The 27,513-nt window shown below is 36.9% G+C and overlaps 1 protein-coding gene across 5 annotated transcripts in view; it reads left to right on the top strand.

Annotated features, from left to right (window-relative positions):
• Positions 1-27,513, top strand: part of LOC121877503 (fibrillin-3-like) — a 145,339-nt gene that overhangs the window by 79,478 nt on the left and 38,348 nt on the right. For all 5 annotated transcript variants that reach the window (XM_042383283.1, XM_042383293.1, XM_042383286.1 and 2 more), the window contains exons 16-28: positions 263-382; positions 1,848-1,967; positions 6,546-6,665; positions 8,264-8,424; positions 11,316-11,517; positions 12,182-12,301; positions 15,547-15,710; positions 17,829-19,687; positions 19,861-19,989; positions 20,430-20,576; positions 22,553-22,695; positions 24,659-24,856; positions 26,635-26,832. In XM_042383283.1, coding sequence (XP_042239217.1) covers positions 263-382; positions 1,848-1,967; positions 6,546-6,665; positions 8,264-8,424; positions 11,316-11,517; positions 12,182-12,301; positions 15,547-15,710; positions 17,829-19,687; positions 19,861-19,989; positions 20,430-20,576; positions 22,553-22,695; positions 24,659-24,856; positions 26,635-26,832 — 3,681 coding nt within the window. The remainder of the gene's footprint in view (positions 1-262; positions 383-1,847; positions 1,968-6,545; positions 6,666-8,263; positions 8,425-11,315; positions 11,518-12,181; positions 12,302-15,546; positions 15,711-17,828; positions 19,688-19,860; positions 19,990-20,429; positions 20,577-22,552; positions 22,696-24,658; positions 24,857-26,634; positions 26,833-27,513) is intronic.

Genomic DNA, 27,513 nt, shown 5'->3' with positions numbered 1-27,513 from the left:
TTCTCTGGCTATATAAACCAATCACTACATTGCTGGATAAGCAAAAGTTTCTTGGTGTTACTTTGTAAATACTGTAGCTCTACTACAACTTATATGTTGTGCCTGAATACAATACATGTATATTCTACACACATTGTCTCTTTGCATGCATTATTTAATAGTCCTTCCTTCTCCTACTTTTATTGTATACATTATATTATTTTTTTTTACCAAATTCCATAACATTGCATTGAAATATTTGTTTGTGTATTCATTGGGCTAGACATTGACGAGTGTTCAGCAGACCATGATTGCACTCACGGATGTGAAAACACTCTGGGGTCCTTCGACTGTACCTGTCCTGATGGCCATATACTCGCCCCTGATATGATCACTTGTTTAGGTAAGCAGGAATGAAGTGTGTTGCCTTTCTCCCCTATCCAAAGTTAGAAGTAAGAGGTACTGTATAAGGATTTAAGTAAATAATGGTTACTGTATGCTGTAGTACAAGTTAGTGTAGGGAAGACAAGTCAAGAAGATAGTCAGTATACAACTAGATTCAATAAGTTAATTTTATAACCAAAATAGGCCATGACCAAAGAAAACATTTAAAACCTAACCCAACTCAACCCAATCCAACCTAACCTAACCTAACATTTTATCTGTGAATGTTTCGAGGCCAAAATTGTGATATTATTAATGTGCCTTTATTTCCGTTCATTGTACTGTACAAGCATCCCACACTGCAGATTTGTGTCAACAAAAAGCTTCACCCAGATTTCTTGTCAAATTCTGTGGTCATTATATTTCTCATTAGGTACAGGGTTGCCAAGGGCAAATTTCATGTGAGTGGGTGTGGACCCATATAAGGCTTATGTTGAGTAGCTACATACATGTAAGATTTAAAAAATAGCTGTGACTGTTCAGAGTTCCAAGACTGGGATGAAATGCAGTACTGTACAGTACTGTGCTAAGATTTATCCTCTTCGCTGGTATAATGTACCCTTTCCTTTTTCTTCCTCCTCTTCACGAATTGTAAATTTTTCTAGCTCGCCTCGCTCAGATGAAAGGTATCTTTTCTGCCTGACTGGTTTGTGCCAATTTCTGTGGTCAAGTCAAGATCTATACTCCACAATGAGGATACGGTATTTATATAAAATAAATATCAATCCACGTAAAATAACTCAATTTGATTTTAAAAGTATTCAATATCACATTTTTAATAAATTGCTTAAGTATAATTTTTTTATTGATTTTGATATTTGTAAATACATCTGATATGTTTGTTTGCATTGAGCCATGTGTTCAACTTCTTCACGACCTCTCTATCTATTCCTGTGTGGACACGCCTGTCCGAAGAGTACAGCCCCATCTTCTTTGTTTACAATTGTCAAACGCGGAAAGACTGGCGCGCTAGTTCTCTTTGCGTGTGTGACGGCGCGCTCAGAAAATTGATACAATAAAATGTCTAGTGCTCGTGTGACTCTGCCTTAAGTATATCCAACTTTCTTAATTTTTATCTTGTGACTTGTGCAGAAAACTTAAAATTTCATTAAGAAGACATTTGTTTAGCAGGCAGTTTGTGAGAAAATACTGCATGTACTTTGTAATATTTGTATATCCCTCCATAATGAGGTTATCTCTGTACTTCAACATTCTACTACCAGCTTCAGTTGCTTGTAACTGTTTTTTTGTTAATTTTTATCCCAAAGTACTCTACAATTGGTAGCAATAATTTTGAAAATCAATTATTTAATTCTGTACCTGTATTATCACTGTTCTTTGGCCTCCTTACATTAATTTATACTTATTACTTTATATCCATCCCCAAACCATTTAAAATACCTACTTCATCACCTTGTTTATAGATGCTGATGAGTGTTCAGAGGACCATGGGTGCTCCCATGGTTGTGTTAACACTGAAGGTTCCTTCATCTGTACCTGCCCTAAAGGCTTAATGCTGGCACCTGATCAAGTCTCCTGTGTTGGTAAGCAGATATAAGGTGTGCATTTTTACTTATAATTGCAGTAGGTTTGCACCATAAAATTTTTGGTTATTGTTTTGTTCATCATTCTATTGTCTTCTCTCTGTCTGAATCTCAAGCAACTTTACGTGATCTTTTAATTAAAGAAAACAATAAATGTTCTCTTTAATTGAGTTCGCTGCCACCAGACCACAGGACAGTATGTGTAGTGTCCTTTAGGTAGCTGGCAGAGCAATCCAGGCACTGTGAGTTCGTGTTTTTCATTAATTAAGTTGGGGTGGAAGGAAGGGTGAAACACCAACCAAGAATTTAACTACACTTTATTTCCAAATAAAAAAAAAATTGCATTCAGTCACAATACAAAAATAGTTGAACTTTCCCGAGCAATTATTAATGTCTCTCAACCACACAAAAATACCCGACCTTCTCCAAATAATTAATTAAGGTCATCTCTCTCCATACAAAATCATTGACTTCCTTACCAAGGTCATTCCTTCCCCAATATCACCTGGAATATTCAATAGCACCAACATCCTCAACATCACCTGAATAAGGAACATTCAATAATATACACAATGCAGACAGGCACTGCAGCTCATTCTTAGCACCAAGGTGCACACAGTAGGTACCTGTCTCACACTCTACTCTTATTAGGTAGATGAGATCCTTCCCAGGCATTCAGACCAGGACTATTTCTGCGTCCAGTATCATTAGGTCATTTAAAAAAGTGACCGTGAGCACCTCAAGTAGCACCAACATTTCTTCACATCCAGGGTGTTGAAAAGTGAGATGTCCATAGATCCATAGTAGAGGTTGCATAGCGGCCATAAGCATTACCCACAACACCAGTGGGTTCCTTAAAGTAGAACAGTGGTTGCTGGGCCAAGCATTCTCTCCGACCTCACTGATCTCCCTCCGCCCACAGGCGTGTACACCTGCGTGTATGAGATGTGGAGTGTCACTGAGGACGAGCCTCTGTATCTCACACTGAATAGGCCTAAGGGTGCCAATGCTTAAATTTCACCTTGTCTTTATTCGTTTCCACACATACACCTTCTTATATAGTGTGACTTTATGCCTTATACTGTAGTTACATACCTTAATTCTAAATTACATACTTCAGTAAGTGTCCGGTTCGTCATATTTGGGTAAATTACTTCATCCATCTTATTACCTAGAAACTGTAGCTGTAGGCAGTTTAGGTGCCAGGTGAACAAAAGCCTTGGTTCTTGGCTTGGGTATATCCACTTCACTTTATTCTGTATGTATGGTTCATTCCCCCACACTTTGCAATTGTTTAACACATTCATAAGATTCTCGAACCATTGCTCTGTTCGTGGCTATTCATCACATGGGGTAACGATGTGTATTAAGCTCACACCGAGGTACATGAGATGTTTTCCTTGGAGTATAGTATATGGGTCAATTCCAACACTTGACATATGTGTGATACATTTATCCTTTTCCCAGATCATTGTTCTCATATATTTTCATTTGATACCTGAGGTAGCTATGTTTACTAAGTGTACAAAGATGTAAATACCATAGCCTTCAGACACTGTCACACTTATTCACTATAGTACATTAGTCTGCATCAATTGGGCCTTCCCAATCATCATATAGGTATCTTGAGTTCTTCCTTAATACTATCAGTATACATACTTAAGATTATATACATGGACACTGGTACAATTCATATAAAATATATACAGCATACAAATTATCCCTTCCAAATGTTTGCTGTTTTCTGTGACACTTGTCTCTAGTGCAGTGAGTTTGAATGTTATGCAGCTGTAATATGATTCAGAAGAGGAGATAGAGACCAGTACTAATGTATGCAGTATACATCAGAACTTCTAAAATTGGTTGATCATTTGATCATTACTTCACAAAACACCTCAGTTTGTACTGACTTTATTTACAAATACTGTGTGTGTGTGCGTAGATGGGTGCGAGTGTATATTTTTGTATTCATTGTTCTGTATTTTGGGTTTTATCTTTTGCCAGTTATATACAGTACTGTAATTTGAATCTGAAAATTTTCAAATTAAATGATCTGAATAATTTGTTCCATTCTTGCATTCTTGTTTCTGTTGCATGAGAGATAAGCTCTGGGGATAAGTATCCATTTTTTATTGATCAATTAACTGCAGCGTGTATCAAAAAACAATGTTCATCAAGGTATATTTTCTTATGGGAAAGTTGAAATAAGGTTTGATGTTCAGATGTGAATCATATGTGATACCACAATTTATTGCTATTGCGACGTCTAGCTTTATACCTACATATGTATATGCCTTGCATTAACTCGCCAGGCCTACACACAGGCAATTAAAACATCTAATAATTATTTAAATACGTAATATTAGGAGGACACATTGCTACCGGGCATTTAATTGCAATATTCAAAACCCCCTCCCGCACCCTCCATCACACGCATTGCTACCTTCATCTTCTTGCCTGGCGAATCAGTTGTAAACGTGCACAATGAAACCATGTTGATGCAAAAAGGCCCATGTAAAAAGTCTTGAATTCCATTGTCTTATTGATGCCAATCACATTACCTCAAACCACATACAGTACAAAAGTAATGAAGGTTTACTCCATCATCAATCATGGTTCTAAAATGTGCCCCTAGAACATTATGTGCATTGGGGAAGCATTATTGAGTGTCAAGGGACACCATAGAAGCATCGGGCAAGATTTATTTTTCCCATAACCAGCAATCCTAAGCTGCCTGCCCCTCCTGTTCTCTGTCACAATTTTTTTTATCTTTGAGTTATTTCTAATGAGGGTCTACTGCATTACTATGCCTGTACTGTATAAACAGGAAACCTTTGTTGTTGTTATAATGTTATTACGGCCCCTCAACTAAGGTCTTTAAGTATGTAACAAGGTTTGTAATTACACTACAGTATTATATTAACAAATAATTTTTTTGGGAGAAAACTCTCTGGTTAAAACCTTTGATTTACAAAATTTCAATACAGTATAATGCATCACATACTTTTAGATTAATTTTTTTAATAAGTGACCTCCTTTCTGTGTAACATAAATTGTTACTATAAATTAAAAAAGGCATTCCATAAATTACTGGGTAGGAAATAAATTCAGCCCTTGTAATAAAATGAGAAAAATGGAATTTAATGAGATTTTCTGTACTGGTATTGTCTAATTTTCAAATAATTTTACAGTACCATGCGATGTAGTGTTAGAACAGTACAGTACTGTACTCAACACCATATCTCGCATTATCTGTAACTGTTTGACTGTATATATAGTACTGCACTGGATTGCATTTACATCCACTATCTGGGTAGGAAACCTTCCCAGCTTATTACATCTACTTCTCAAACCAAGTGGAAGCATTCCATTTACTGTACACTATCATAAAAAAAGTGTAAATTCAGTATCCCCAAAACTGACGTTCCATTAACTGCTGATTCGCCTAACCGACTATTACATATAAAGGAAATACCTTGCAAGTTTCGTTGATACCCCGGAGATCTGATCTGAATTTGGCGGGTGGTGGAATGGTGCAAATTCTTGCCACAAGAGAGCTCTGCGCACTGCCTTCAACTCATTCCTGCCTTTCTGCATTTGTTTACACTATGTATCTCCAACTTCATGTTTTTTCATTATTTCCGACTGTGTGTTACACAATCATGCCTAAACACCCCAGTGATAGTTCCTCTTGTGCTGCTCCTAAGAGGGGCAGCTTGATGTGATGTAATAAGACGTAGGGTAATAAGGTGTAACGAGAGTGGTGATAGACCAGTAAAAATTGGTAGAGACTTGAACTTGCCATTCTAGACCGTCTTTACCATCCTCAATACCTACAGGTAAATAACAGTCTCAATTTATGCTTTACATTCCTTATTTAATGCTTATCATGCTTGTTTTATATGTTTGCTTTACAGTATTTTCTTGCTTGACAGTGTACAAGACAGAGATATATCAAGGATAGATGGGAGTTTTTGGGAGGTGACTGGTCTCTATCCTCCTGAATTTGTTATATTCTTATGGGATTAATTGCTTCAATAACCGTTGATTCACTAACCAACGACTTTTCACAGTCCCTATATGCATCAGTTATTGGGGTATGCCTGTACAAGTTAAAGGCATAAAGGCATGACAGACCAGTGAGTAGGGATGTTCTACAAAAGTTCATTTCATGTAACCTGAAATTCAGGAATGCAGCTTCTATTTCTCCAAGAGAAGAGAAGTTCTATTTGCACTAATTCATTCTACTGGGGTACCTAAAGTTTTCCTTAATTCCTGGACTTTCTGTGTACTCTCCATATATTTTTATAATCCAGGTATTAACTGTATGATAGTCCTTATATAAAGATGTTACAGTACCTGTACTATGAGGCAATAATAAATGCATTGAAGTAATTGATGCCTTACAAAAATCATATTTTTACTCCAAATATTTTATTTTTACTGTATGATGATATCCATAATCCACACATGAGCACATTACAGTATTCCCACTATGCTCCAAATTTGGTCTTGACATTAAAGATCTTCTGCTATTCCTATTGCACTAAGATATATTCTTTATGACTTGGTGTGTAGATACTGATGAGTGTTCAGAAGATGTCAAGTGTTCCCATGGATGTAACAACACAGATGGATCCTTCACTTGCACTTGCCCAAGTGGCTTGATGTTGGCACCTGATCGCATCACTTGTATTGGTAAGCAGACATTATGGTTGCCAATCTTTTCTGTTATGCTGTTATGTAAGATATTTATTCTATATTGTTTCATACATTAAAGTAGGTAGTTTTGAAAGTTTTTTATTTGAGAGTTTATTGCAAAATTGGGTTAACCATTGTTTGATACTTGACTCGGAGATGGTGGCCAACATGTCACCAAAGAATGACCAATGAGAAATTCCCAACTAAATCACCCCCTAGCAGAGCCTGCCATTGCTAGGGGCTGGACTGTCTAGTACAGTGGCTCTCAACCTTGTTTGCCCCATGCACCCCTTTCACCATATGTCAGAATGTCATTCCCCCCTCCTTTCCAAGATTGTCTGCCTCAAAAAGTGCATTCCAAATAATATGCATATAATACTGAAAATCCTTTATTTTTTCCATATTAGTATCAGTTTTCCCCTCCCCTGAAAACCTGAGGGGGGAAATTCCCCCCTGGTTGAGAACCCCTGGTCTAGTACATGTAGCAAATTACATTGCTCTTACAGATTAATGCAATCATTGCACAGCATATCTTCATCCATCATACCAAGGTCGAATCAATAATTCATACCCAGAGCCCATTGGTTAGATTGAAAGCCAGCGAGGCTTTAGGTACATACAGACAAACACTACCTGTACAGTATCTAAAAAACAATAGCATAACAAATATCTTGAGTTTTGGGCATAAGTCATGATGTCGTCACAGATTTCTCACCAGTAATTTAAACTGAGGTCCACAGGATAATTTCCTTCAATATTTTGTTGCAACAAATTAACAGGATCTAGTTTCTAGGGAAATTAAGCAGTGCATTACACTTCAAAAATAATAAGTGAAAGAAATCCAGCTGAAATGGTACTTGACTACACATACAATGATCCCAGACACCCAAGGTGCCTTTTCTGGCCATTGCCCTTTTACCAGACAACTCGACTAATACAGGGCAGAGACCTTAGCACCACTATTGAAAAGCCTATACAGCACAGTACAGTACTGTACTGTATTACTGCCAGAAAAAGGGATTTCAGGATCAATATCCTCTGTATAACTGAAAGGAAGTGACAAGTGACCTGGTCTCTGTCCCCTTCCTTGATGTGGTTCCTAATCAGCTGAAAAGTATAATGTTTCAAACAGGGAAACCCTATTTATGGCAAATACGGATTCAAGATGGAAGTGAGTTGACCAAGTTGTGTTTTTCCCACTGAACTTGAAGCCGTAAAGGCTTTCAAAGTAACCAGTGGGGTTGGGAGTTTGAATCACTAATTCAAATCTGACTTGATGTATGAAGAGCTCCTCTGTGGTAGAATAATTACACTGATTTTCAAGGACAGTGTAATATTGCCACTTGACTGCCCAGACTCCATGCAATGGAGGCCTCTGGACTCTGTACCAGTGGGTAATCTAGGTGGAATTTCAAGTCATTCATTTCCTGTCATTTACTATGATATAAAATTTCCTTCTTTAATCCCCCAATACTTTAAGATAGTGAAACTTTCTCTTAGATTTTTTGTAAAATTCCTATCTTGCTAGAGCCAACTATTTAAAAGTTTACTTTTCTCTGTCAGTAAACATCCTCACTCATCATTTTTCATGCCAGATATAGATGAATGTGAGAAAAATAATGGTGGATGTGAGCAGATCTGTGAGAACCTTGAAGGATCATACTGGTGCAACTGTGACGAGGGTTACATCATGTCTACTAATGACAGCTGCATTGATGAAGATGAGTGTGCTGAGGACAATGGTGGATGCCAGCAGGTAAGCATCTGCTTGTATCATTTTTCAGTTCAGTATTCATTTGCTTTTTGAAAAATATTGAAAACAAAACTTCCTTTACTTCTATTACTCAGCCTTGCAAGTACAGGGGGTATTTTACCATGATAATTCAGGGTTTCCAGAATCAGGTTTAAAACAATTTTTCTACATTCACTGTCATCTATTCACATTAACTGCTTTGGTGCTCCCTTAAACCACTTGATGTTATACTTTCCTGTCAGTCATATACACTGCTGCTCCCTGGAAGTCTAATAGAGGCAACTCATTTGCCTACCATTTACATCCTGTATCATTATTCACCAAGTTTCAGGGGTGAACCCAGAAATTAGGTAGGAGTAGTGTTTCCAAATATTTGAACTGGGTGTGGAGTTGACACGGCAAAGCTACAGAGCACTAATGCTAAAGGCACAAAGTGTAACCTCAACATTTTTGCAACTATTCCAGAGTTTTTATAATAAAATTTTTTCCCTACATCACCTCAGTATGATTTACTATACATCAGAATAGTTCTTTTATCACCTGTTTCCATTCAGTTCAACATTTGACTTCCTAACTCTAGAAACATCTCATGAGCAAATGTCCCTGACTTCAATTCTTGAATTTTACATTTTCTGTTGTACTGTTTCCTTGTGATACTCTGTCTACCCTTGTGACCTCAATACCTTATGAGAGATCATTGCTCTTTGTTCATTTCTTGAACTGTGAAATATAGATATACTGTATATTGAGTAAAATCATCATACAAATTTGCATTGCTTCATCATATACTTAAGAAGTGAAGGTATGCGATGTACACAAACAGTGCATACAGTATATGGAAACAATGTACAGTACATTAATAGTGCAGGTATACAAACAATGTCCATTGAGCAACAAAACTATCCTCCCAGTTTTGTCTGACAATATTTTAAACCTGGCGAAACATAGTCTAAGGTTAATCTCGACTACGTTTGATTAGTTGGTATGCCTGACGGGGTAGCATGATTCATCTGAAATGAGAAGACCTCTCTATACAGAACATGAAGGATATCATGGTTAAAAATTCCTAAGTGGTTAATGTGGTAAATGGTGTTCTGTATTTCATAGTCATGATAATGAACAACAGGATACCCTGGAAACTCAGGATCAATCCACTCCACGCCCTCCAACTGTTCACAAGTTTCCTAAAGAGCGTGTTGGAAGGCTCGAGTATTCCACAATACGTACAGTACAGTACATTAATTCAAAATTGGGAAGATTCGCTCATTGTCCCATATTAGACAGTACAGGTATACAAACAATGTACAGCCTCTTCCACTTCCAACCTTTACAGTCAGTGTTGTCAATCCACCTTCTCCAGAGAGGGGGCCGGTGTGTGAGTAGGTGGTGGGGTAATACTGGGGTCGAAGGGGGTCAGAGTGGAGGGGAGCTAGATGGGTGGAAGAGGGTTAAGCAGTTACCTGTGCAGTTACGACACAGGATATATTAAGCAAGGATATAAATACATAGGACAACACACAAATAATGAGTAGAATGTGTTACCACACATCATGGTGGTATTCCCAGCTTGTGCAACAGGTCAGAACCATCTTATGCATATTTACTATCCAAAATTTATTATACAATAGGCCACTTTGATAACAAAACATCCCCCCCCCCAAATCGCATACATATGCACCAATCATGCTGTATTCCTCTTTGTCCCTCCCTCCTCTTGCTGAAGCCTAAGCAACTGTCACTTACTCCAAGGGTGATAGGGGGGTGGACTGAGGCCTCTACATATGGTCTGTTTATGATGAGGTTGCATTTATGACCCAATGAATAATGGATGCATTGTAATTTAATTACATAAGCATCATCATAGTAATAGTGTAATGAACAGTAAAAACATACCTAGAAAGTTGTTAAACACAATTATTTTAAATAACAATACCATGGAAATAATATGTCTGTATTGAAACTGTAAAAAAAAGTAAAATAAACAAGAAATTCCGGTGGTACTCTTTCCAACTGTATTTCACGTTTAATTTTTTTTTCAATACATTTTACTATCTATCAGTTGTCTACTGGATAAAGAGATGAGGTGAGGGCGGGAGAAGGGGGTAGAGGGGGTGTCAGCGCTGGGGACAGGTACACCATGTTTAGTAAGCAATCCTCATTATGTGAATACAGAAACTTTATAATTTGTGGTGTTGGTTTAAGTTGGGAAACACCAATAACTTGTCATTGTCTGCTGTATTATGTGGACATACAACACTTGCTTGTTAACTTTTAGCAATACCTGGAGCATGATGATGTGTGCTGCTGTATGGGAAGAAATGTTATTTGTATGAGTATGTTGTATGCTAGAATACAATATTATATCATCTGATAGATTAAATGATGTGAGAGTATTGATAAGAGATTGTGTAATAGCATTGTGGAAGTCATATATGGTAAAATGATGAAAAAAGAAAAAGAAATGGCTGCCCACACTATGAACATTGTAGGTGGGTAAAACGACAAAGTAAATTCCATATGTTATGCCTAAGCCCATCAGGCAACCTAATAGAAAAGGTATTTATAATCTTATTGACTAATACAAAGTTTGATATCTGTGTGAATGACACCTGATGGCTCTGAAGTATTATGGTTGACAGTGGCAGAAATCTACAGATCTACTATATGCTGACAGACAGTGTATTTTGCACAGTTTAACAGAAGATATATTTCAATCATTGCTTTCCCCACTTCACATATTGCTAGATAGTCACTAAGAATCTTCATTTTAATCTCTTTGAAGGGCTGCTCTAACAGATGATAAGTCTGCTGTAACATAGATAATAACTTTAATTATAATTTTTGGTAGCAGCCATTTAAATCCAGCATCCTGAATGATTTTTCTCATATTACAGATATGCACAAATGAGCAAGGGTCTTACTCATGCTCATGTTCACTGGGATTTGTACTTGAACACATATATGACTGCAATGACATAGATGAATGCAAGGACGACAACTTTGGATGCTCTGATATCTGTATCAATACTTATGGTGGTGCTTATTGCTCCTGTCCCACTGGCTTCGTCCTCTCCCAAGACAACAAGACATGCCATGGTCAGTTTTATTTTATGTGTTTTCATGACTCATTCCTCAGTAATTGTATTCTATCATTCTCTTTTCATCCCATTATTATCACCACTTTTTAAATTTTGTATAAATTGATTTCATTTATAGTAACTTATTTTTGTGTTGTAACATTTTTAGTATACCAGTTTTATCAGTCATATAAAGTCAGTGATTCTAATATTGGTGTTATCCCCTATTGCTATTGTATTACTGCTTGTTATTACTCTTCTCTTATTGTCACCTTTGTCCTGTGTTATCCCTGTAGTCTCCTGTTATCAGTGATGTGTCATTTTGTCACTGTTGTCACATAATATCACATGTATCATGATTTAAGCGTTGCTTCATATTTGCTTTAACATGTGCAATTTCTCTGGGCATTATTTTGACACCTGTCCCATTTTATCACTTTTGCTCCCAATTGTAACTGTTGAGTAGCTTACAGATGGACAGATAATAATACTGTACTCCTATAACTGGGCTAACAATGCAGTGATTTAGGCTGTGCTCATCACGTTAGTCATCGGCAAATGTCACCATAAATCTGATGCTCAAAATAATTAAAGGATTCACCATTTAATTTCCTCACAACAAAAATAGAATGCTGGCAGAGTAATTATCAGGAGTTTTTAAAGTGCTGCACTTGTCTCTCCAGATATTGATGAGTGTTTAGATGGCATCAGGTGTTCCCATGGTTGTGAGAATATGAATGGCTCTTTCACCTGCACCTGTCCCAAGGGCTTCACACTTTCACCTGATAAAACATCTTGTCTTGGTAATGTACAGTACATCATTTTTTAATTATTTTGCTTTATGTAAATTATATCATGTCATGTTTTACTTGAATTACTATTTGACAAATTTAATAATCTTCAGCGCATAAGCAAAGAATTATGGTCAGCACAGTACTATACTTTAGATATAACTATGATAAAAGTTTCCATTATAGTACTCACAAAATGGATGTCAACTATTTGCTTAATTGTTCAGCTCTGTAAATTTGTTTACTGACTGGTTTACTTGCTGAAATGATATTTATCTCGTGTGATGTATGAGTTGCTGCCAGGCATTTGATTATTACTGCAGTAATATTCAAAGTTTCGGTTGTAAATTTAAACCGCCATGATTGAGAAATAGACTTCATGATATTACGTAATCTTACTCACATTATCGTAATAGCTGTAGATAATAAAGTATTCATTGACCATTGTAATATCTTGAATGATCAAATTTATTACAACTTGGTCCTTAGGATTTGTGCTTAGAAGACATTAAGTGGAAAAATTCACAGACTAGCCCATGCAGATGCAGTTAATGACCAAATTCTCAGTTATTATCCATAACTAACTATACTGGGCAACATGCTATTACTGCTGGTAGGAGTGTTGGCGGTATAACAGTAATGCGTGTATCTCTCACTAATGTCAAGGGTTTGAGTCCTGCTTAGCCCGGACACACACGAGAAGGATGTTATCCAGTGTGACTACTAAACATCACAGGTTTCCTGGTCTCCGGTTTCCAACTGTACTAACACTGGATAGACCAACCGCCCAGACAGCTAGTAAGCTGATAAGTGGCAAAAATTAAAAAATAAATAAAATAAATAAATAAATAAATATATAATTAAATCAATATGGGGTTGAAACCTTTGAAACTCTTTGACAATAGCAACTGGGACTAATCTAAGATTCATTGGATTGCTTTCTGCTATAATGAGAGGCCTTAAAAGGTGTCTTAGAAATAGGTGTTGCCATGAGTCATGATATCACATTACCTGTCGGTGGACAGAATTTAGAACTGGAGAAAGCGATAGCTCATTGGCTCAAGGCATGTCACTCATTGGAAATGGTGCATTTCTTTTGTGATTTATGCATATTTATCACTTGTAACATTTGACGTACATAGTGAATTTTCATGTCTCATTTCTTCACGGGTATTTTTTTTTTTACGGAGATTAGGCACAGGTCACTGACCCACATCAGGGCCTGGGAGGTGAAAATACAATAATAATAATAGGGCCACCCAGGCGTGACTTTGTTTAAGGTATAGAAGCTGTCGCCAGCACAACAACCATTCCCTAAGTTAACGAGTTATTTCGGGAAATCAAGAACCAAGCGGACTGTGAAGAGCTGCAGAAGGACCTCTGTGGGCTCCAAGAATGGTCGAAGAAATGGCTGCTGAGATTCAATGTCATGAAGTGTAAGAGGATGCACCTGGGGCATACCAATGGTAAGGAGGCGTATCATATGTCCCAACGGGATGAAGAAATTGCACTATTTGAGACTGAATGTGAGAAGGACCTGGGTGTGTATGTTGACAATGAGCTGACGTTCTCGGGCCATTGCGAGAAGAAGGTAAATCAGGCAAATAAATTATTGGGTCTTATAAGAAGGTCGTTCAGATATCTAGACAGTCCGTCCCTCGTAACGATCTTCAAGAGTGAAGTGCTTCCCCATCTGGAGTACTGTCACCCCATCTGGTCCCCGAGATATGCTAGGGACTGTCAGTTGGTTGAAAATGTTCAAAAGAGGGCCACTAGACTGGTGCCTGCACTTCGGCACCTCAGCTACCCTGAGAGATTGGAGCGCCTGAACTTGCCTAGCTTATACAACAGACGGGCAAGGGGTGACCTAATTGAGGTGTATAAGCATCTCGAGGGGCACTACTACTCAGTCATGTGTCCTTACTTGGAGCTCGCGGACGCTCGCCTCACAAGGGGTTACAGCTCAAGAGTGAAGAAGCCGCAAGTCCAGAGAACTGTGAGGGCAAACTTTTTCGGAGTGAGAGTTGTGAACTCTTGGAACAATCTACCAGAAAGTGTTGTGACGGCACCGAGTGTGAGCTCTTTCAAGACATGACTTGACCAACACTGGAGCAGGTTCAGATACATTCAGGAGCCAACAGTGCGTAACAGAGACGTGACCGATCGCCCAAGCGGCTAACGATCCGATCTTTTGGTGAAGAGGATAAAAGAAAAGGAAAAGTAATGAGAGACGTGACCGATCGCCCAAGCGGCTAACGAGCCGATCAGTGGTAAAGAGGATAAAAGTAAAAAAAGTAAAGTCGAAGACCGGACAACCCGCCAACTGTACTGGCTAACCATTACCCCGGAATACTATCCACAAATCGATTAACATCAGGTTCCCAATTACTGCTGGGTAGACAGAGGCAAATGGCGTAAAGAAACTTGCCCATAGTTTCGCCCTGCCAGGGGATCGAACCCATTTGGCATATGGCAGCAGGGTTAACCATTAGACAATACATTATGCTTTCTTCCCAGGCATTAGTACCTTCCTGTTTGATAGCTACCTACTATTTTTCTTATGCTTGGTGTTGTTTTGTCCATTGCAAATTTACTGATCATGTTTCTCTGAAGCTATCATCATCTGGGTCATGCTTTTTCTTAATTTTTCATGTAATATTTTTTTTTGCAGAGATCCATCTGCTCTGAGTTAATCTTTTTTATATGTTTATTGTTATTATTACAGTACTGTATTATTATTATTATTATTGTTGTTATTTTTATTATTATTATTATTGTTATTATTATTATATTATTGTTATTATTATTGTGATTGTTGTTATTATACGATAATACAGTATTGGGTTTTCTCCACTCCAGCCAATAGTGGTTGCAAGGAATAGGAGGCCCATGGCATAGAGGTACTACTGTGGACAAGTGCTGATCTCTGTATTGTAGATGCATTGTATACAACATTTACAGTATTAGGTTGCCCCCATCTCTTTGGCAGTTTGTTAGTTATCAAAACTTTTTTCCAGCATTAGCAAATGTACCTGATGTTGTATGTACAGTATTTATTTATTGCTGGGTGCACAAGGACTATTGTACAAAGAGGTAACCCAATCCTCCACTCTTTTGGGGATTCAAACTTGTAACCAACTGCTTGCGAAGTGAATTTTCTATCAATATTATTGAGTTAAAATTTAAAAATGTTTAAAGCTTACTGATCAGTTTTTTCGTAGGCTCAATAGTCATGTATGTGCTATTCTCTTTTCTAGATGTGAATGAATGTGCAACAGATAATGGTGGTTGTGAGCAGATATGTGAAAATATAGAAGGATCATTCTTCTGTGACTGTGAAGAAGGATATATAATTTCCACTAATGGTATGAAGTGTACAGAAGTTGACGAGTGTGCCGAGGACAATGGTGGATGTCAACAGGTACAACTGTACAGTACAGTATTAGACCTCATTATCAGCTAATTTGCTATATCAGTAAAGGTAGATAGTGTATCGATAGAGCATCATATTTCCAGTTTTTAACAGAGTTGTACACATGATCAAAAAATTTTCTTTAGAAATTTTTGTTGGACAATATGACAATGGATAAAGGATTTTGACAACCTTACTGAGACAACAGGGGTTACAGTGTTCATTTTGGAAATCATTGGACTCTTCCCAAAAGATACTTTTTACCGTGTACAATATACCGGTAATACACAAAATTATAATCTTTAGTGTACAGTGTTTACTCTGGTCTTTGGTTGCCTATATTTTTGAGTCTGATAGGTTTTCATTTGATCAAAATCCTCTAATTCTTGATAAGCTTACGCATTATAGTATATGCTAAAAATCATCTTTACATGTATCCCTCGATATACGAATGGGTTAGGTAAAAAAAGGATTTGTTAAGTGAATTTTCGTATCTCAAATAAAAGAACGTATAGTATAGGAAAAATGAGGTTCGATTCCCCAATGACAAAAATGCCCCAATATCATAGTCTAAAAACACGAAATCAGTTCACAAACAATAGCCAAACTTGCCTAACTAATGATAAATAGTAAACAACTACAGTGAACCCTCACTTTACGCGGTCAATTGAACCCACGGAGGCCCGCGTAAAGCGAGAAACGCGTAAAGTGAACAACATAACATATGGGATTAAATGAAATAGAGACCGGCTGACCCCCAAACTCCACTTTTTCCGACACAATACCTATGTTCTAGTAAAAATAACATCTTAATTTTATGATGGTACATGCACACAATTAATATTTAAGAGAAATACAGTTGCCAAGTTAATGTCCATTCAAATAATGGACTCAACTCCCACCCCCTCTTCTCACACTCCTGGCTCTTCCCTCTCTGAAAAGTGTTTGGGGGAAAACCACTAGATTTAAGGTATAGTAATAAATAATACCTCAAACTAAAGCTAGGATAATATAATTGACATTGCTGGATTCCTTGTAAGACCAGGAATATTTTGAATATAAATGTTATATATTTTGCACAAAAGATAACATATTTACTCAGAGTAAACAAAATACTTAAAGTAGATCTAAAATTTGTATGTCTAATGCAAAATCTATGATTTTTATATTCAAAATGGTCATCAAATTGTAAGAATTCCAGCAATGTAAATTATATTTTGGCCTGGTAATTTATATGAATTTCATGAGCTAAAACAAATATCTTCAATAAATAAACAAAATATACTTACCGAAATACTATCTGTCAATCAAAATACCCCACCTCCCCCCCTCTTCCCATCTGCTCCCTGGGTCCCTCCCTCCCTCCCTACCCCTCACCCCCACCTTCCCTCCCTACCCCTCACCCCCACCTTCCCTCCCTACCAGAGAAATGATTGGGTTATAACAGTATATTTACATTTTTAGTAATAAATAATACCTCAGACTAAAGTTAGGATAATATAATTGACATTGCTGGATTCCTTGCAAGACCAGGAATATTTTGAATATACACTTCATATATTTTGCACAAAAGATAACATACTTGCTCTGAGTAAACAAAATACTTGCATTAGATCTAAAATTTGTTTGTCTAATGCAAAATCTATGATGCTTATATTCAAAATGATCATCAAATTGTAAGAATTCCAGCAATGTAAATTATATTCTGGCCGGATAATTTGTATGAATTTTATGAGCTAAATAAAAAAATTATACTTCACCCGCGTATATGAGTAGATGCACCGCGTAAAGTGGGAATTCCGGTTCTGGCAGGGTACTGCGTAAATGTAAAAACGCGTAAAGTGAAACCGCGTAAAGCGAGGATTCACTGTACTCTAATTTACTATGAAAACCAGTTTTTGTGATATAGCTCGGAATGCGATGCTTCAGCATGTTACTTAAAATGTTAATTCCTAGAATGTTTGGATATGATGAAAATGCCTAAGAATTTTAAAAGGACAGTTTTAGCTAAATTTAATTTTACCTTGGATATAGTGCAAATGACCAAAAAAGATTATAAATTGGAAAGTTTCCTTTAGTAGATAAGCTGAGACAAGTGTAGATAATGCTATTTTTCCTTCCTTGCAGGAGTGTATAAATGAAAAAGGATCATTCTCATGTTCCTGCTTTTCTGGTTATGAGTTGGAGGATGACTTCCATTGCAGTGACATTGACGAATGTCACCTCCAGCTGTCTGAGTGCCAGCATGAATGTCTCAACCTTCCTGGCAGTTACGACTGCCTCTGTCATGATGGTTTTGAGCTAGCTTTAGACAATCGCACATGTATTGACATTGATGAGTGTGGAGCTGACAATGGATGCTCACATTTCTGTACTAACTACAATGGGTCATATGTTTGTCATTGTCCACCTGGGTTAACACTTCATGCTGATGAACATGCTTGCACAGATAATGATGAGTGTCAAAATGAAAATGGTGGCTGTACACATATATGCTCAAATTTTGATGGTGGATATGACTGCCTTTGCCCTGAAGGACTACAGCTTTTGAAAGAAGGAAGTGCCTTTGAGAAGCTGCATGTTTGTGTAGATGTAGATGACTGTCTAAATGACAATGGGAATTGCAGTCACCAGTGCCACAACTTTGAGGGTGGATATGAGTGCAAATGCCCTGCAGGCTTTAATTTCAAAGAAAATGATGATGGATCAGTAAATCACTTTGAATGTGTTGATGTTGATGAGTGCTCATTGAATAATGGGGAGTGTAGCCATTTGTGTGTTAATATTGAAGGTGGAGTAGAGTGTCAGTGTCCTAATGGCATGACTCTTCCAGAAACAGCAGATAACTACACCAAGGGATCTCAATGTCAAGATATAGATGAATGCCTCAAAGACAATGGTGGGTGCAGTCATTTATGCATCAACCTTCCAGGTTCATACGAATGTAAGTGCCCTGATGGCTGGCAACTTGATACCCCTGATGATTATTTTGACTATAACAACGATGATATAACCAACTTTGAAATCTTCAATGATGTGATTTGGAGGAAATGTGTTGATGTAAATGAGTGTGGTGAGGACAATGGAGGTTGTAGTCATATTTGTTATAATGACAATGGAGGACACAAGTGCTCTTGTCCTCCAGGGTATTGGCTAGGAAAAGATAATCTTACATGTTGGGATATTAATGAGTGTGATGTTCAACTTGGTGGTTGTTCACATGAATGCATTAACATAGATGGATCATTTAAATGCTCTTGTCCCACTGGGTTTAAGTTGTTGGACATCACAAGATGCCTTGATGTAGATGAATGTTTGAGTAATAATGGTGGATGCTCACATAATTGTGTAAATCAAATAGGAAGTCATCACTGTTCTTGTCCTCAAGGGCTGCTGCTAGAAGATGATAATGTTACTTGTGTAGACTTCAATGAATGTGGTGAGGACAATGGTGGTTGTTCACATGACTGCCATAATCTCCATGGCAGGTACATATGCAGCTGCCCCTCTGGCTTTGAACTTACACAAGATGGCCATAGCTGTAAGGATGAGAATGAGTGCAAGATGGATAAAGGTGGATGTTCTCACAAATGTGTAAATAGAAAAGGTTCACACAGGTGCAAGTGTCCATCTGGTCTCGTGTTGGCTGTAGACGGTCGTACTTGCCTCGACGTAGATGAATGTGGCACGAAGAATGGTGGCTGCTCTCACCAGTGTGCCAACCATGAAGGCCATTATACCTGTCTGTGTCCTACTGGTTTTATCCTCGACTCAGATCAGCACACTTGTATAGACTTAAATGAATGTGATAATGATAATGGTGGCTGCAATTACAAGTGTGTTAACTTGGAGGGAGGATATGAGTGCCACTGTTCACTGGGCATGGAGCTTGGGAAGGATGGGCACACTTGCCGTGACATTGATGAGTGCGCCGACAACAATGGTGGCTGTAGAGGTCATTGTCATAACACAAGAGGCTCTTACAGGTAATCTCATGAATGATTTTATTTTTTTCAGTATGCTGGTTACCCAGAGTATTTACAATTTAAAAATTTCTAGGCTTCATTAATCAGTACATCACATGTCTTTATCATGAATATTTTTGACATTGTATATCCTCATCCTAATTTTGCCATAATAAATTTCCTTACTTTTTCAGGTGTGAGTGTCAGATTGGTTATCGGCTGGGGATGGATGGGATCACTTGTGAGGACATTGATGAGTGTTCCCTTGCTAATGCTGGCTGTTCTCATGGCTGCACCAACACAGAAGGATCCTTTATTTGCATGCAAGTTCTCTCCATTAAGTAGCTTTTAGTAAAAAATTAGAAATTTAATTGGTATTCAATAAAACCTCAAATGTAATATCAGTAATACAGTATGGTAAGTACAGTATACCTTAGACAAGAATGTTAAAAAAAATCAGTCTGCATGTAAATTTTTATTAAAGTTTTTGTTAGTGTTTTAATTTTCCAGATCTGATAATTTAAGGTCAAAGTTACGTCCATACATTTCTTAATTTTTCTATTTTTAATAAGTAACACATTTGATAATTGATTACACACTGACTCTCAATTTCTTCTTTCCTGTGATAAATAACTTTTGGGCTCTTAGTGTAATTCTCAATGTGGTTTTTTTTCTAGACATTTCTTGAATTATTAATGGCTTCAGTTTTATATTTCCATTATTAGATCACTAACTTTGTATATGTTTTCTGTTAATTTTGCAGGTGCCCAGAAGGATATCAGATTTCAGAAGATGCTTATCGCTGTCTGGATATAAATGAATGCCTCAATTCACCTTGTCAGCATGAGTGCTTCAATACCCCTGGGTCATTCTACTGCTCTTGTAGACCTGGCTACAAACCAAGACCTGAGTGAGTCATATCACTGACACAAGTCTTAAATTAACATATTTGTGAAATTTCCTCAAGCTGTTTGGGATCTGATACAGTCAGTGAGATGAATCCAACTGGTGTCAGTTGACTGAGAGCCTCTAAAGTATGATTGGTAGCTGTACAAAATATTATACTCCTGGGGATATCTTTCCACTTGAACATACATTGCTGTCTCTAGAATTTTAGATACAATATACAAGATACTGACTGGCCTCTAATTACGTACATCAGTCCTGTCGCCTTTCAAATAGATAGGTGATACTCTGGCAAACTTATACTCATCTGGTACAGTATTGGTGCTAATGGAGAGATTATTTAGAAGAGTTATTGGTGTCTTGAATATAGTGTCACCGTCCCTCAAAAACCTGGCTGAAATGCTATCAATACCTGTGTTCTTGTAGGGGCCCAGTATATCTAACTTCTTTAGAACAAAGTCCTCTGTCACTTGTAGATTTAAATACTATCTGGAGTGATACCTTTCTTTTTGTAGTGGGATATAAAGGCTTCTGATTTCACACTGTATTTGTTTGAGGCTATCAGCAGTTTTTCAACTAAAGATGAGGCAACTGTTGTTTAAAAGGAATTAAAGTGGTATGCAACTTCTGATGCATCATGGCAGAGCTCATCATTGATGTTTAATATTACATTGGATTGTTCATTTGGTTTGTTGTATGTCCAATGGTTTTTAGTTGCATCCATAGCTTCTAGGGCTTATTTTTATTTTCCTCAATCTTTTTGTTAAAGTATTCCTTTTTTTGCCCATTTTACATCTCTCTGTACAGTATTTTGTTTCTTATTAAAAAAAATTCTTTGTGTGACTCATCATCTTGTCTGTTTCTTTTAAACTTATGAGTGAGGTGATCACTGTGCCTGAGTGACTCCAATATCTCACTAGTCATGTTCTGTTATCAAGAACGCCTTTAAAAGTAGTTTTGAACTTCCCCGAGACCTCTTTCACCTCCATGTAATTTGTCACATGCGACCAATCAATATTCTGTAGTTTATTTTGGAACTCTTCTTTATTATAAATTTTCATTGACCATATTTTGATTACTTTGTGCTGTCCTGTCTTACCCCTGACCTTTTTCCTGCTGCAGTAGGTGATAAAATGGTCACTAAGGTCAACAGGAATGATCCCTACCTGACTGATTTTGTCTTGGCTATTACATATATGATCTGGTACTGTACGGTGGGGTGAGGACTTTGTTATTTGGGTTGATGAATTATCTAGTTGTTTAAAGCTGTACTGTATATATCTAAGATTTGTTTATATTTCTTATACATACTGTTTTCTTCTTGCTTAAAACAGATATTAAAGTCATCCTGTACAACATGCCCTTCAAATTTGTGAATTTTTAATTCCTGTACCTTGATTATTCGAGGATGACACCCTGGATGTACCCAAGAATGTCAAAGGGTAGGTTTAAATTTGCTGGCATTTTCGTGACCGGGACAGGGAGCCATTCGTTCTAGAGACAGTAATTTCCTTTACCTGTATTTTGTGTGTGTGTAATAATAATAATAATAATAATTAACGGTTTATAGAAAAAGACCTGCAGCCCGAAGGCTGAAAATATACATTGGACATAAATGACTTATTACATACATTGACATTGGTGTGTGTGTGCGTGCGTGCATGCGCAACACATACAAATAAATAATAATGGGAAAATCCTCACAAATAATCAGAAACAAATGTATTAAAAATGTTGAGTCTATTCTCAATTCTACACCATGCTTTATTAATAACAAAGCACAATTTTCGTGATTCCATATGGCAGCAGGGTCTACCATTAGACAATACATTATGCTTCCAGCTGTCATTATGAAGGGTTAACCTGGGTTGTAACTCATACATTAGATGTGTAAAAAATTTAATATCCCATCTGCAATAAAATGGGATTTTAAGACTATCCTTAATTTATGCCTGTTGTGTTTTTGTTTTGTTTTTTCAGTGCTGCTCACCAATGCTGGGACATTAATGAGTGTGATGAAGGCAATGCTGGCTGTGCCCAGGACTGTTTCAACACTGTTGGGTCTTACTACTGCAGCTGTTCAAAAGACTATGTCCTTAATGATGATCAACACTCTTGTGACCGTGAGTTAATAATACAGTAGAGGTCTTTTTTTTTATCCCTTCAAGAATTGTGGAATTTTACAATAAACACATTTTAAAATTTTTAACCAGCTATCTTTTCAAAAAAGTTTGGTCAGCCTCTCTTGTTAACACCTTGTATCATAGTGGTCTATCAATTCTATACATGGCTAATTGTATGGGCCACTTTGCTCCATTACTGCATGCCTGAGCAATGTTCTTAAAGCCTCTGCATTCCCCTTGTATTTAAAATGCAGTATCTAAATTCTTATAAATTGACAAGGTTTAAAAATTAATGAAGGAAATTTACTATTTAGAAAAAATTTACAAATAATGATAAATTTCAAATAATTATTGGGTATACCAGGTAAGTGGAATACTGAACAGACTGACCTTGATTTACAAAAACTTGTAGTTACCAAAAAGAAAAAAAAAGAAAGGAAAGATGTCCCACACATTAATTTACAAACAAAAACTCCAAAGTTATGAAACTTTTTTGTTTAATAATATTGAAAATACTGTATTAGGTTTTTTAACACTTACATTAGTAGGCAGGGGGCAGATTATTGGCCCTCATATGTATCACTTGTATCAATTGTATCACTATCCACCACAGAGGCTTGCAGGGCCTCTTTGTCAAACCCCTCAAAGTCCATATAAGTCGATATCCTCACTATCACTGACTTGGGCCGGCTGTGGTGGGTGGTGGGTGAAGAACTCGGTAATGTTTTGATGACTGGGCGACCTTGTGCGCATCCTACCTGCGTCGCTTCCCGCGTATATGAGTAGATGCACCGCGTAAAATGAAATTCCGGTTCTGGCGAGGTACCGCGTAAATGTAGAATCGTGTAAATCAGGGTATTACTGTTCATTAAGCTTTAAATGTATCACCATTCTCTTAAAATCAATAAATAACTTACTCTTCAAACTCACATGAAGACAAGTGACTCATCACTCCCACTACCACACACACAGTCACTGAGCCAGTTGCTTGATTGTTCAATTTCTCCTCATTTACTCCCACATAATATGTAAAAATTAAGTAAAAGAATATTACAGTATTTTGTGCTCTTAATTTTCAAATGATATTAATGTACAATAAAGTTGTAGACTTGTAAGTGAAGGTGTGGAATTTGTATTTAAAGAAATGTTTGGAGGTGTGGAGAATGGTGCCTACACACTAGTGGTAATGAGTTGAATGTTAGCTGATGCTTGAGAAGGTGTTCATGCCACTGTAAACAAAGCTGCAGGAATTTAGGATAACCCTTTTTAATTGATTTTTCATAAATTGGAACACTTTTTCCCATAGTCTCCCAATATAAAAAAGTGAGATACGTTCCTATAAATAAATCCTTCTCCAAAACATCTTAAATTGCTAGAAAATATGTTATCAAAAATTTTGTTTTAATGATTGTAAGTCAATGATAAACTTAAAAATTAAGTGCTAGTAGTGGAGGACATGTAAGTCACTGAGAAACTGCCACTGGTTGTGATGCAGTGTGAGACAATGAGGCCCAGCCAAGACATATGGTTTTAATATGGTAGTGACCACCAACAGTAAGTCTACTGCACTGTATGTAGTACAGTACAGTATATACATTTGGATATGTTTTTTTTCCACAGGATTTGATATTTGATGAGTTTTTATATGAAGAAGAAATGCTAAACTTATCCATTTAACATTTATTCTTTCCTTGGACATCAGATCAAACTCTGGGATAATAAACACATCATAGTTCCTACAGTCTAATAGTGATCCTGTGAGCCTCATTAACTAAAACAATGTATGTTTTCATACACCGGATCTTCACAAATTGGGGACTGCCTGTACACAGTAGAAGGTACATTGCTTACACAGTATACAGTATTGTTAGTTATTACCACTGAAGGTACCCTTTTTTATTTAATATACATTTATGGTAGTCCTAATTCTAGAAGACTTAATTTGGGTTGACAATTTCCACAGACAAACCAGTGTTTTGCCCAGTAATAGTTGCACCATTACATGGTGATATGATGTGCTCAAGGAACTTGGTGGGAGGGGCATATCCTATGGGCACCACATGCACCTTCACCTGCTCCAAGGGTGCAGCTCTCCATGGCAATGCCAATACAACTTGTCTTCATACTGGTGCATGGTCCACTAATCCTGTTACATGTCAGGGTAAGTCTGCAGCTAAAAATTATTTTTCACTAATCCTTTGTATTTGATACTTACGTGGTTTTGATTTGTGTACTATCAATTACCAATACTTGATTTTATTGTTAATTCATTGGCTAGTTTTAATTTTAAATCATTTTTTTTTAATTTTATTTGTATCCTAATCCTGCCTAAAATAATCTTCATGAATATGTCTGCTTAAAACTTAGTGTTTATTACCCTTGGATACCCTGACCTATTGGGAGCTCTATTCCACAAGCAACTCCATCTCTTAGGAATGGCTATGAAAGAAACTGTAGTTCTGGGAGTTAGGAACTCGGACATTGCGCAGCATATGTGGGATCTGTTATATTTCAACTCTGCCATAAACAGACCAAACAGCCACCACCTTTTTAGCTACTATCTCATTGAAAGAACAACTGGTCTCTGCTTATTCAGAGATAAGTGTTGGCTTCTTTAATGCATTTCAGGCTTCTTTGTCTTAGGATAGGTAATTCTAAATACATTGTGCTGCTTTTTAGGTAAATTTGTATTTTACCCTTTATTTTTGCAAGTATTTTCGTGGCTTTGCAACCTCCCTTGAACATTATATCCAGTTGGGCAAATCTCACTCTCTTGGTGGCTAACAGTGCAGCCTATGTCATCCATAGTTTACGGGTTTCTCGATAAATATTGAAATGGTCTTTTGATATGAAATAGGAGATGTCTACAAATACAGGTATTCCTCGCTCTACGAATGGGTTAGGTTGCTGAAAAATCATTCATTAAGTGAATTTTCATATAGCAAATAAGGGAACATAGGGGAAAAATAGGGCTCAGTTTCTAATGACAAGAAAACCACAATATCATATCCCCAAAACAGGGAAATCAGTTCACGAACAACAAAAAACCTAACTAATAATAAAGAGTACACAACTACTGTCATTTATTTCCAAACACATTAAAAACACAAATAGAATACTATCTAGATGAAGATCTGCAACTAAAACCATTAACGAAAATCTAATTGAAAGTTTAACACAACTGCCATTTGCATAAAACGCAGCCACGTGACCTCAAGCCTTGTCATAGCAACCAGCCTGGCTGGGGAAGCTGCCACTGCCGACCCTTAGCAACGATCCCCCCTTCTGTTCTCACACACAAAGAAATATTTCTTCCCTCTATTTTTTTGACCTGATGATATTTGTTTATTTTACTTTTTTTGCACATTATTTTTGTAGGATTGTGTTTGAATGTAAATGAATAAAAAAATATGAAGTTATGTTTATGTACCCAAAATTACGAGTTGAAAAATAACTAACATAACTCACACCTCAGCCTGGTAGGTAGAGGGTTTGAGAAGGGTGTGGCCATCCCAACCAACTCCTGAGAGCGTGCAAATTGAAATTTTGCTAAGACCCAAATTTGTATAAGTGGGGAAAGCATTTGTAATATGAGAAAGAGGTGGTAATTTAGGACGTTTGTAAAAGTGAATTTTTGTATCTCAAACGTTCATATAGCGAGGGACACCTGTATTGTATTTTAAACCATGTATTATTTTTAGAACATAATTTATTTACAAATTTATTTTAAAATTATCCATTACTAATGTAATAAAATGCATGTAACTGTACATAGCTTATATTTGTAAAGGGAAATAGATAAACCAGGGTTGTCTACTGTATATGACCTTCCAAAACAGATTGGGACTTCTCAGGGGCACCTTGGTTAAGGACTCAAATAGAAAATAAGAACTCAGGATCAATCCTCCATTTTCTTTTGTTCTTTTGTGTGCGGTGTAGCGGTGAAGTGCTCAATGTTAGCAGAGGTTGAACATGGTAGGGTGTCACCAAAGAGATGTATTCGACGCACATCAGGCGTGGGCCAACACTGTTACCTATCATGCTCAACTGGTTATCGTGTGGTCGGCAACCCTGTTCGTACTTGTCAGCCCAGCGGCTCATGGTCACCAGAAGCTCCCAGCCCATACTGTGAAAAAGGTAAGTACTAATTTGAATTATGAATGAAAAGAATGTAAAATTTTCCTAATTGTAAGTAACATTGAGAGATCAGTGCAAATATTGTAATTTAACAGTGCATTAAATTTACAGTAGGATTGAAAATTTGTTTCAGTTGAGAAGGTAGTGTGAAGTGATTACTATAAACACCAAATAATTGTAACCCACCCCACTATAGTTAAATTGTGCTTTGATCCAGTTGATAGGTAAAATTTATCTTAATGTAATATAGAACAATGAATAATGTGGTATAAAACATTCTCTGATTTTTTAGTAAATTCAAAAGTGGTATATGGGAAGTAGGTGTGGTTTTGTTCACTGAAATTGACTTGTCATTACTTAACAGAGTTCAAGCGAGCATATAGTGTTGGTGTCCTGAGCCTTGCTCATCATTTATTGTGAAGATATTCATTCTGTATAGTATTTCTAGTCAACCAACGAAAGAAGTACTAACTTCTTAAAGTGCAGTATTTTAAGAGGCTGTTTTTTTATATTTATTGATTTTTTAATGTCAAAATATAGAATTCAGCTCACGCAATACAGTATAGAGGTTAATTTTATAATAAGATTTACCTTAATGTTATACAAAATAATTAAATCTGGATATTACAGGGTGGCAATATTGATAATATATGTCTGGATTTTGCAAAGGCTTTTGACAGT

This window comes from Homarus americanus, unplaced genomic scaffold, assembly GCF_018991925.1.
Source record: "Homarus americanus isolate GMGI-L3 unplaced genomic scaffold, GMGI_Hamer_2.0 scaffold33468, whole genome shotgun sequence".
In the NCBI taxonomy this organism is placed as follows: domain Eukaryota; kingdom Metazoa; phylum Arthropoda; class Malacostraca; order Decapoda; family Nephropidae; genus Homarus; species Homarus americanus.
Note: the sequence above shows the minus strand (reverse complement) of the source record. Positions and strands in the feature narration are given on the sequence as shown.